This window comes from Odocoileus virginianus, chromosome 3 (assembly GCF_023699985.2).
Source record: "Odocoileus virginianus isolate 20LAN1187 ecotype Illinois chromosome 3, Ovbor_1.2, whole genome shotgun sequence".
In the NCBI taxonomy this organism is placed as follows: Eukaryota; Metazoa; Chordata; class Mammalia; order Artiodactyla; family Cervidae; genus Odocoileus; species Odocoileus virginianus.
This window is the reverse complement of record NC_069676.1, coordinates 74,626,220-74,638,495: the sequence shown is the minus strand read 5'-3', so window position 1 is coordinate 74,638,495 and position 12,276 is coordinate 74,626,220. Positions and strand designations below refer to the sequence as shown.

Genomic DNA, 12,276 nt, shown 5'->3' with positions numbered 1-12,276 from the left:
ATATGACTGCAAGATTTTGAAAATTTTCAAGCCACAGCTCAGGTATAAGAAAAGGAGAGGAAACCAAATTCGATTCTGTGAAAATATCCACTAGATGGAATCCTACACCCTGCAAACCTGGAAGGTGGCTGGTAAGGTCCATGCCTACTCTGTGATCACAGTCTCTCGGAAAAGCCAGCCACCTTTTTCAATTCTTTACCATTTCAATGTAATTCCAGGATCTAAGAGGTTGTCAAGTCTTTAAAGTCATTTGGGACTTTGAGGACCTCTAGAGGGTCAAATCCTAAATGTAAATAGTTTATCAAGGACTGACTGGCAGTCACTGATGATGAAAATGAGATAGGACTGGGGTTGGAGATTAACTTAGGTTTGGGCACCAATAATTCACTTTTGTACTTAATGCTAGAGAAATATGCTTATCAGAATCCTAATAACTTACACAAGGTATACTTGCTTGATCTGAGTGACTTTCTAAAATTCCATCTAGGCATGCTATCCAACCAGTTAATTCAAAATAATAGTTGGCTGGGTGGTAGGTCAGGGGAATGATATAAGCCAGAACAATGAAACCAATTACTTGGAATCATTCAGACTGTTGGATTTACTGTTTGCCTCTTAAACATGTGGGTAAAATACTGGCATTTTGATAGCTATAATAAACCACCATTTGTAAATAAAAAGAGGGGTACCCCCAGAAGGAAATATAGTCAATTTTAATGAATAGTTTAAAAAACCTACTACTTAGATTTTTTTATGTATTTCACTCTTCTGAAGGAAAATTCACAGGTTTGGAGTTTCCTGTTCAAACATGCCCTTCCATACCATTAGTAGAGGTGCCAATGATTAGAGAAATGATTCACGTCAGGTAGTGACAGAAAAGAAAGGGGAGTCAGGAAGAAATCTGAATAATCCCTATGCTGGAAATTCAAACTCTGAATAATCAAGACTGTTCTACATTTTCAATAATGATTTTGTCCAGTTAAGATAAATTTGTAATCTACTCAGTTTCAAGACTAGAAAGTCACATTTCTCAAAAACTTGTATTCCAGCCTCCAATAGCTTAAAAAGTTCTCCTAGCTAGATTGTCTCCAATTACAGAAATCCTTCCCAAGTACAAGGCTAGAGAAGTAAATTAAACCTGTAGGATACCATGTAGCTGGCTGTTTTACAGAGCTTTACAGCACACTCAATCTCTATGCATGAGGTAATACTACTGAAGCAATTCACCACAATCTGATAGCACTGTTTGTTCAGCTCACAAATGTTGTCTTACATATGGGGGTAAATTGTCTTTGAATAGAAAGTTCAGGATCGCAAGTAAAGGGAGGTACAAATAAATTTATATTAACTTTAAGAATCCCTCCCCTCTATCTCAATGCATACACAAAGATTTCATGGGTAAACAAACACAGAACTGCTATAGATTCGATAGATTTCTGGCCTACCCAGCAGTAACAGAGTTACTGCAATGACCACAGATGTGTGAATCAGGAAAAAGGTCTGGTCACAGTCAACTGACAGAAGAACTGATGGCAGCAGTGAAGAGGCAGCTCCAGTGCAAGGATCAACCTTGGTACTCCGTCAAGAAGTGGTCGGTGACTAGCAAATAACAGATAATAATAGAATTGTAAATTCCATTGTATTAATACACATCCCTGCAATGAACACAAGGATGGGTACGTTACAGCTTGGTGCGTGCTAATTTTTCCCGGTTTTTAGTACTCTCGGCAAACATACAGAAGCAAAACAGTCAAATGAGACAGATTGAAAGAAACAGGAAAAAAAAAAAAAAAATCCACCTACATTCAAGGTACGAAACAATAATTTCTAAGCCTTTAGGATCTATTTTTTTCCCTTGCATTGTAATGCAGTCAAGTGTCTGAGTGATGCCTTTTGTGTTTGATAATGTCAAGTTTGAATGTCATGGGCAGCCCCCATCTCTGATGGTATTAAAATGGTGGGAAGATGAAAAGCTTGGAAAAGTAAATGGAACAAATTAGATTAAAGTGGTTGGAGGACAAGGCAGAGCACTCATCTACAGCTTGGTTCTGAGGTGGCATTGGTCACCCTGTCTATGGGCATAGGCTAGTTAAATTAATTTCTGAGAAAAAGGGTGGCACTCTACTTACTTAATGATGCCGATAATTATTTTCACTGCTTCTCTTTATGAAGTCTATCGGATGCAAGAAAACATCTTATGTTCATACAAAACTTCCATTAAATGGCTAGAGGAGTCTCTATAGCTAAACTTCAGTCAAATATTCTAGATATCTCCCAGTTCAAGGTAAGTGAGTCAAGGTTTACAGAAAAGAAGTGACACATGGGCAATTCAGGGAGGCAATTGATTCCAACAAAGAAAGTATATACCTTTTCAGAGAAATTAAACCTTAAAGATCATAAAAACCCATTCGAGTCAATGTCAGGAAACCGGAGATGAGCCTAATACTAATAATACAGACAGAATACCACACCCTCTAAACTTCAGGTCTCATCTCTGATGGATGGTGAAGGTTTTTCTCATGAAAACAAAAGCATATACACAGAATCCCTTCCTAATGAGGCCATGACATCTACAGTACATACAAGAGATTGCAATAATTACAACAGGAAGGTTCTCTCCCCGTCCCTCCCCCTCCCTTGACGGTGTTTCTCAGCCTTACCACCCATGTCTAGGCTAATGCAATAGATGATTCACTGGCTTCCCTCTGCAAGACTAAGGATTCCCTCTGTTTTTCTACAATATCCCTAGAAAATAAAACAATATTCTACTACTAATGATAGCTGTTCAGGACCACAATTTAATGGGAGAGCAAATGGACCCTAAACAGGCATTTTAGCAATACTATCTCTGGGCAAGCAGCATAGTATGGACCCATTACGGCACTTCTCCCTGACTCCCATACTGAGAAAAACTCCTCTAGAAGCTGCCAGCTCACATCTTTCCAGTGACTGTTGAGTATCTGCTATTTGAGGCTCTCAGTCCTACTGGTACTGGTCATTCGTTTTGGTGTTATTGTCCCCAGGACCCCTCTGAGTTTGCTCATTCGGATTATTCTGTGTTTTCACCTTTCGCTTTCTGATTCAAAGGTGATCATCCTCAGGTTTCCCTCAACTTGCAATGGCCTTTCCTTCTTTGCTCTCCTAAAGAAAGTCAGGACTAACCAGCACATTTTTAACCCACTAGATAATTCTCCAGATCTGATCGGAACCTTCTGTTTTCCTAAGGTTCTCACCAAAAGGACAGATATTTTTTGCTATCAGGACAGATAGTTTGGGGCACATCTAACAGGGTGCTTTGAATATAGTCAGTGCTTGATAGCTATAATGAAAAACAGAAAACACGAAAGAAAAAAAGCAAATCAACCAGAGAAAGAAACCAAATACTCCAACCAAATTGTGAAGCTTTTCTTATTTAAAGACAGAAAAAAATAATCAGGATGGGTCAAACACAAATATGTATTTGAATCAAAGCAAAAAAAAGTTGAAACAACATTACCCCAGTGGACTTATAGTGCTAATTACAAAATAAGAGTAGATGACACTCATGCCTTCTAAATATAAGCTTTTTCCTCCCAGTAAAGAGAATTGAATGGGTGTTAAATAAAAACATCCTATGGAGCATTTCACACCTCAGGAATGAAAACTGACAAGGAAGGACTTCAGTGCATAAGAAAAATGCACCAGAAAAGAGCTTGGACTGTTTAAGGTAAGAAACACTGAAAGCTCTACCACAAAGGGTGTACACTTGTCTTATCTGAATGTGCTTTTGTAAGAGCCAAGGCCCTGTTTGCATTGGAAAAATTATATACCCTTCTCTTTCATAACTGAAATTGGTGAATTGATCATTTCCAAAAATAAATACTCCCATAGACAGAGGTCACTGGTTGCCTGAAATTGCATCAGTTTGTGTCTGGGTACTAGAGTCCTGGGCTCCCCTGGGATGTCTTTGTCATTTTATCAGAGTGATTATCAGCAGAGAGTTCCAGCATGGGTCCCCTCAGCTTCTAGCGCTGATGTTTGCTCTCCGCAGCCCCAGTTTGTCCATCAAGCCTTGTGGCTTTTGCTTTGGTAATCTGGTATTTAATAGCCATTGTTAGTTATATTTCCTAGTCAGAGGAAAATCCTATTGGGCTAATTTTTCAAAATCAGATAATAAAAGAACTTCCATGACAAACCATGTAGGTTTCTGATTATTTTTTAACGGAGAGATCTATTAAGTACTTAATATTCAGTGGGAAAAAAGTCTCAGAGCAATGAAATTCTATTACTTTAGAGGTTGCATGCTTTTAATTTCTTAATATTTCATTACATGTTGGCAACTGGTGCATATTTTTATAATGCGTTTGATCATTACTCTTCTCAGGGTATTCTATTTCAGTTCCTCCTCTGACATCATATTTGCATGTTAAAGGGTTTTAGCATTCAGGGATGAAATGTTCTGAATAGTAATGTGCAGTTAACTTGATTTTTTAAAAACGGAAAACAGCAAACAGACATTATATATAGGGTCTAAGGAGAACAATCTCATAATTTAAAAATCTAGCTCACGTTTTAATAGCTTTCTATAGAACATCATAAAAGGTAATGATTCAATATAATTCATTAATTAGCAAATTATGCAAAATGCTATCAGCGGAGTTTGGGGAGAAGGATCTTGCTTGTTGGCTTTTCTAAGTCTACTGCATTTCTTTTCTTTCCTGCAAAAAAATGATCTTTTCTCTGCTCTCCAGCAACATCTACTGGAAAAGTCAGAAAAATGCTATTTATATTAATCAGATAGTTTGAGTAAGGATAGTTTGGCTTACCATCTGCTTAAAAAGTGCCTGCTGAACTACCATCCAGTTTACAACTGATTTATTTCTGCTTACTTTAGTTCCATTTGGTTCTCCAGAAGAAGGACAGTGGTTCAGTGATACAGACAGCCAAGATACAACTTCAAATTTATCATCTCCTCACCACGAAGTAGTCATTTTCATAAATAAAATTGAAACACATATATGATGCAGACAACATATTTCTCCTGGCCCATCTTCTCAACACTTGTCAGTTATTTAAGAAATAATCATTATAATCAGCAGCGGCATGAAACACTCAATGGTTAGCTACAGCGAGAATCAAAGAAAAGGCTTGATCAGAGAAAGCTACGTAGAGACACAGACTGAATTTGAGAACTATTTTGAGATTCTGCAAAGTTTCTTAAGTTGAAAAGAAGAAATGATATATTATGTGATTTTAAAAACTCACTATGCTACCACTGGCATGATTACATCAAACATCCTACAGCCGTTTCTTTCCCCCTTGTCCACATCTTACCCCGCTCTTTTAACCATGATGAAGAAATTAAGTCTCCCCACACCTGTATGAGGGGCTTTCCAGAGAACGTCTGTTGATGATTAGCTCTAGATGATGAAGTGTGATGAGACCTATAGTTGATTCGGTCTGCACTCCCCAACATTCAGTAGCTCCTGGTGTCCCCCTAAAACTGGATTCACGGGCTGTACCCACAAGATGGTCTGTAGGCGCAGATGGTCTGGCAAACACGAGACACGCCAGAGTAAGGAATTGAGGGGCAAGTTGTTTGGAAACTTGGTAAGGAAATAATCTTATCACCAAATAAATATATAAAATATCTTTTCATGCATGGTTGCTGAACTCAACTATGCTACAGTCTAGCAATTCTTTCTGGGACCAAACCTTGCAGAGGCATTAAAGTCACCTTTCTGTATCTCATTCTGGAGAAGTATTTTTTTAACAGAATTTTGTACTTTTAATATTCAGATTTTCCCAACCCTCCCCAAAATCACCTGAAAATGAATTCAAACATTTTAGGGAACATCTTAGGTAAAAACCTGAATATCATTCGGCTGTTGTTATCCTTAAATCAAAACTCTGCTAATTAGATTTTTTTTTTTTTGCATTCTCAAATCTCAATTCATTCACGCCAGCAATAAATTTTAGCAGCAGAGGCAATGAGCATAAAATCAACGGAGACTGAGGTCCAAAACAAATGATCACAACTTTAAAACAACAGCAGCAGCAACAAAAATCAGGCACTAGGAGACTACAGTGTATTGCATTTGGTGTTTGTTCAACGTTAAAATAGATGTGAGCCTTTTAAGCTTTATCCCAAAGCTCTTTAAAGGAGAAATGCCATCAAATATAATCCACAACTCTCATTCACACGCACAAAAGGGACAGATTCCTAAAAGCCACCTACAGTGGAAGTCTGCATGTATTCTATATTTAAGGTCCTAATGCAAAGTTCTGACTTGAGGCTGATAATTACCCCCTTCATTATTGAGCCGCTTAAAATCCAGGAGACTGATCAAACAGCACCTCCAGAGTTAACTCCCATTCCAAACTGTCATAATTCAGTTATTCCTAATTATGCACTGGACCCTCTTCTAACACACACCCTAACCTGGTGTTTTAACTTCATATTTCATCTGGGACAACACTTAATCTCCATTTATGAAACATCAACCTGACACAGGTTAAGGACACGGAAACGGCGCTTCACCCAGAAGATTCAAGCCAAACACAGCTCAGCAGCTCAAATAAACTCTACCCTTGCTCAAACCTCCGGTGAAAAATTATTATAACGCAGCAGAAGTTCAGTTAGAAGAAAAATTTCAAATCCCAGCTGTCTCCCAGGGTTTAAGTCCCAGACTTCAAAAACAAGATCAATTGAATTATTATTATTTTCCCCCCCGTTAGCTATTTAGAATTTCACGTAAATGCAAAGTGCTATTCTGATCAAAATCATCTTTCTCATCTCTCCCCTGAAATAAAACGGAGGAGAAATCATTCAGCTTAAATGCATTTACTATACAAATCTATTTTCAATTGAATTTGCTGCATGCTCTAATTCATCAAAATTAATACAGGTACTTTCTATGTTAAACAAAAGGAAGCCGACTGAAAAATCGGCTTCTGCTGCGGATGCCTTTCTCAATTACAAAACGGTGAAAACAGAGATTTAACTAAGCCACTCGGTCAAACCCTCCGATGGGCGCTCTTACCTGTCTCAGTTGAAGGCTTCCTTCCCTTGTTAGCAGCGTGCAGCATCTCCACTAGCTCGCCCCAATCCTCACCACCGGTCTCAAATTACACCGCTAAATCCACCCCCCACCTTTCCCCCCCTCCCTTTCTTTCTTTTCTTTTCTTTTTTTTCTTTTCTTTTCTTTTCCCCAGCAAGAAAATGCTTATTGAAAGTGATTAGTTTTTGTTGTCCCTTTTAAGTCCCTCCTGCGGGAAGGAACAGGGGAGCAATGTGACGCCACCTTTTAATCTTTTGTAAGAGTGAAAAGGCAGAAAAGGAACGCTCGATCAAACTGAGCTTGCACACATGACTAAAACTCGCAGGAGAGGCTGCCGCTGCCTGGCGAAAGCACCGCTAGCTTGAGTGTAAGAACAGAGAAGAGGGAAGAGTCAATGGAATGTGACAACGTATGTGCATCAAAGGCAGGAGGAGAGAGAGAACAATGAGAGAGGGAAAGACAGCGGGGAGAGAGGGAGAGGGAGATGGAGAGAGAGATGGAGAGAGAGAGGGAAGGGAGAACACGGGGGAAAAAAGATAGAGCGGGTTTCAGGCAAAGGGTTCTGAGAATAAAGCCACAGTGCAGTGTCTGGCAGCTTCTGTTTTTATCTCAGCAAGCATGATACACTGCCTCTCTCATTTAGAAACACATTCGTGTATCTTCCAGGTTTGAAAACTGAGATAATCGCCATGTGTCTCTGGTTTTGTCTGATTGGCATTTAACTGTGCGGTGTACCTGTGATTTTTTTTTAGGATGCGTTTATGTGCAATTTATTTCGCATATTTATTTATGTAGGCAAAAATGAAAGCTGCTAATTTCTACGGCAATTTGCGGCGTAGTTTTACTGGCAGATGGAACTCTACTTATCATAACTGCTGACAAACTGCCACGGGTAAACAAAAGAAGAAACAAATGCTTCGTCTTGATAATTGTCTTTAAAAGGAAGAGCCCACACCACAATATGAGCACTTGCAGAAACCTAGGTTTCCTGGTTAAAGTTGGAAAGGTGGTTTCTCTCCATTCGTTTTATCAAGAAAGGCAAAATAAAAGGCAGGGCAAGATGTTTGAGAGAAAGGTGTTGGAGCAGAGCTATTAGCAAAGCGAAAATCTTAATTCTCTCTGGTTTCCCTCCAAATGTGACAACAGGCTTGCTTTCTTGAGTCCTGGAACAGAGTTTTTGAGTCACTATTTCTACAGACTTTTACTGCATCCTTCTGCCTTCCTGTACCATTTTAAAAGTAGGTTCCATTTTTAAAACAGTCGAAAAGAAACGATTTCCTAATTCAAATGGTTTCGAATGGTGTTTCACCAGCTTTGTTCCATCTGCACTCATCTCCTGCCACGTGGGGGCTAGGATTACACAGTTAAATTCCCTAAGTGACCTCTTGTATAAAGATGTAAATTGCTTATTCCAAGGTCAAGTATTTGGTATAAGTTAAGTTATTGGTGAAAATAACTGCTTGCTTCCCATGGTAACCTTAGCTAACGCAGTAGAAGCCAGCAGGAAGAGGATGTGTTCGAGTTTCTGACTGACCGTCTTTTCGAAATGAAGCAATTCTAATGATGGAAAATAAATCTCATGTATCCTACTCATAATACTTATTATTTGGGAAAAATGAAAAGAGCAAAACAAAGCATTCAATCATTTCAACTACAGTGTATCCCACTATATCCCTGAATCCTAGGCGTCTTGTATAAACCACCAGATATAGACTGAGAACTGGTCCAGGAATGAGACCTTCTATCTCGGCCCTGGCCACATTGCTATATCCAAAGAGAGACTGCTTGATCTTGTTAAACTCGGAGTGTCATTATTTCCATGGTTTGCCAATAGGAGGATGTGTCTTTAGTTTGGACTCAAATAAAGAAGAAACAAACTCCCTCCCATTCCTGCAATGTGATCAAGATGAAGCCCTACTGATCATTAAGACGGAGTTGAGGATGGAGAAATCACAGTGTCTGAACAGCAGGCAGCTGGCCAAAGAATGGAGTGTGCTCATATGTAGAAGGGAAAGATGAGGGCCAGTGAGTAGCTAGGGAAATGGTGCCCTGGTAAGTCCAGAATCCTCTCCTGGCATTTCAGAGTGTATTAGAAGTAGTCTCCTTTAAATGGCATTATTGATATAGGTTCTATAGTTAAAATTAACTTGATACAAGGGAGTAAGTAGGCTGGGAATTTTCTGCCAATAAAAATAAAGACCCTGTTATAAAACTATAACTATTTTTTAAAAAATAACTATTTCAGTGTAAGAAAAGCTGGGGAGTGACCTGGGTCTTATTGAACAGGATCAGCAAAGCACAGTCAAGGAAAAATAAAAAGAAATCCAGGTGGCAAAAAGATTTTTTTTCTTTTAAGCTATAAATGGCTATCAGTCTTGTTGCTTATTTTTACCACTTCCTTAGTGAGGAGGTGGAGACCCTGAGTGGGCAATTTTTGCAGTCTGATTTATATGACTTAAGATACCTTGAACGTGGAGGGGGAACCAACTGACTATACTGAGGTGCCCAAGGTGGCCCAAATCACATTAATATTTCTTGCAAGAATATGACGTTCACAAGTTCTTACTTCTCTGCAGGGCAGCTTTCCCCCATGAGCTTATACAGTGGAGGGAGTGTGTGCATGCTAAGTTGCTTCAGTTGTGCCTGACTCTTTGCAACCCCATGGACTGTAGCCTACCAGGCTCCTCTGTCCTTGGGACTGTCCAGGCAAGAATACTGGAATGGGTTGCCATGCCCTCCTCCAGGAGATAGTCCCTACCCAGGGATCAAAGCTGGGTCTTGTTGTGTCTCCTGCATTGGCAGGTGGGTTCTTAACCACTAGCGCCACCTGGCAAGCCCATTCTATGGAGTAGATGGTGGTTAAATGCTCAGTTTTTGGAAGCAGGACTGTGTGGGACTGAATCCCAGCTCCACCATTTGCTTGCTGTGTGATCTCGACCAAATTATTTTGCCTCTCTGTGGCTCTTCCCTCATCTCAAAATGGGTATAATAATATTACCTGCCCCTCGGGTCTATCATTAGGAATAAATAATGCATGTGCTGTTATGAGTTTTGTTCCCGGCATATAGCAAGTACCTCATACATGTTAATTCCTATTAGAAAATCCACCCAAAGCATTTTTTTAAAATAGTTAAAATAGACAATATTTCTTCACCTCAGAATAGACAACTCACAAAGACTTATTTCCACTCTGACCTTCCTTGTAAGCTCCAGTTATTTAACCTGCCCTCTGGGTCTTTCCACTTGGGTGATATGCTTAAAACTCAAGATCTACAACCAAACTCATGAATCAAAACCATCTGTTTCTCCCAATTCTCTCACCTGTGTAAAGTGTATGACTTCTGAAGTCATATGGGGTCCCTTTGTTTTCTCTCCCATCATTTGACTATCAATAGCTATCAAATATCACCCCTCTTATCTTTTCAAGTTATTGTTTCATTTCCAGGTTTTTAATACCTTCTCCATCTGGGCACTTCTGCCTGGACTATTGTGATAATCCTCTAATGCAGCACTTGGCTGTGCCTTTCTGTCCTGAAACACATGGACGGGGACAAAATGCAGCACTTGCTTCTCTAGGGACAGCCCTAGGGTCCTGCCAAAGACCCAACCAGATCGTAACACCACTGCTTTTCCTCTTCTCAAGAAAGCACTCAGAATCTAAGTGAAGGCGAGTGACATTATTCTAGGAATGACCTTGAATCCGCTCTAATGGATGAAGCAGCTAATCTTCGGCAAACCAATACTTTACTATTAGTGCCTTGTTAGTTGTGACACTTCTCCCAACTGTCATGACACTGCTATTGAAACAACCATTCTAAGAGGTTTTCTTCTCTTCTCTAATTCATGCTTGGAAGCCAGAATAACCTTCTTAAAATGCCACTCTGAATGACATCCATCCCCAATAGTTATTGACTGGTCGATTGAAAGTCTGTTTTATTTCATTACTTTATGTGGCAGCTAAAAATTCATCAAAGGTTCTCCCCAAATGATAGTAAAATTGTTATCACTGAAGAAATAAAGAGCACATAGGAACAAAATGTAGGAAAAGAAGGAGTTGTGTCAACTGACAATGAAAAAAAAAGCATGTTACTTTCCTGGCAGTTGTAATATTTGTGATTATTGTCAGCCCTTTAACATTTGTCATTTGTGATTTCTTTCCTTATCCTAAGTATATATTAGTTTTTATAAGAAATCATCAAAGGTTCACAGTTCTTTAGAGAACTAGTAGGAATCACTTTGTTGAGCAGGTTTTTTTTCCCCCTTCATATTCAGTCATCTCTGACACCAACCTATCTGTGTAAACATTCATTCTGTCCCTCACCGGGGCTCCTGCCCTCCCCACCCCTCCCCATCCCCCCAGAGATCACTTTCAGAGCCTCATTCCTCATTCTCTTTAGAGTGTCCTCTTCTTCATCACAACTTAGCTAGCGGGAAGGTGATTTGTATAATAATAAAGGAGCTTGTCTTTGGGGTTATTCCTGACTTGAAATTTGCTTCCTAACTGTGGGACTATTGGTCAAATCAATTTTTATTTCATCACCACTGTTGTCACCTGTAAAATATCGTGATGATGTAACTTCATTAGGTAAAAAATGTAAAGGGATTAGTACAATACCTAGTAGACAGCTAGTACCCACTCAATAAAGAGGAATTAGTAATATACAAGTGCTATTAAACGACAGGGATTTATTGTTGCCTCTAATTTCTAAACCTCAGGACAGCTCACCAAATGGCTATTAGAACCATTTTACAGAGGATAAGGCTGAGCTTTAGCAAAATTAACTTACCTAATGTTACACAAAGAACAAATACAGAGCCAGAATATAAACTCTGTCTTCCCAACTTGTAGTTATTTTTCATCCTTGCCAATCATTTACCACTTAGTCTATATCATACTGGCTTGTTATTTTTTTTTTTCAGGTTTGTGCCCCACTTTTCTATGTTATAGACTAAATGAGAGCAATATTCATGTTTAAACTATCTTTGTATATTTAGTATCTTTCATAAATCTTTGAACAAAGTAGCCTGCCTAGTTGGTAAACGTTGACTGCTTGATCATCTGTGCTCATGGGGATTCAAGTTTTTAACCATATTTAAATTCAGTGACACTGATTTTTTGCGGAAATGGCTTCATCATTCTTTCTATGAAAAACATCATAATTATACAAAATAATATAAAAGAGAATGAGTACATATGAATGAGGCATGGAGATGGAAAAGAATGACTGTCTGCAAA

The 12,276-nt window shown here is 39.0% G+C and overlaps 1 protein-coding gene across 7 annotated transcripts in view; it reads right to left on the bottom strand.

Annotated features, from left to right (window-relative positions):
* Positions 1-12,276, bottom strand: part of TENM2 (teneurin transmembrane protein 2) — a 1,355,454-nt gene that overhangs the window by 732,540 nt on the left and 610,638 nt on the right. Inside the window, exon 1 of one of the 7 annotated variants that reach the window (XM_070465750.1) lies at positions 7,023-7,600. The exons of 5 other annotated variants lie outside the window; for them this stretch is intronic. In XM_070465750.1, the coding sequence (XP_070321851.1) occupies positions 7,023-7,068 (46 nt within the window). In that variant the 5' untranslated portion in view covers positions 7,069-7,600. Of the gene's footprint in view, positions 1-7,022; positions 7,601-12,276 lie in introns of those variants that run through there. One more of the 7 variants, XM_070465751.1, reaches the window with a different exon arrangement.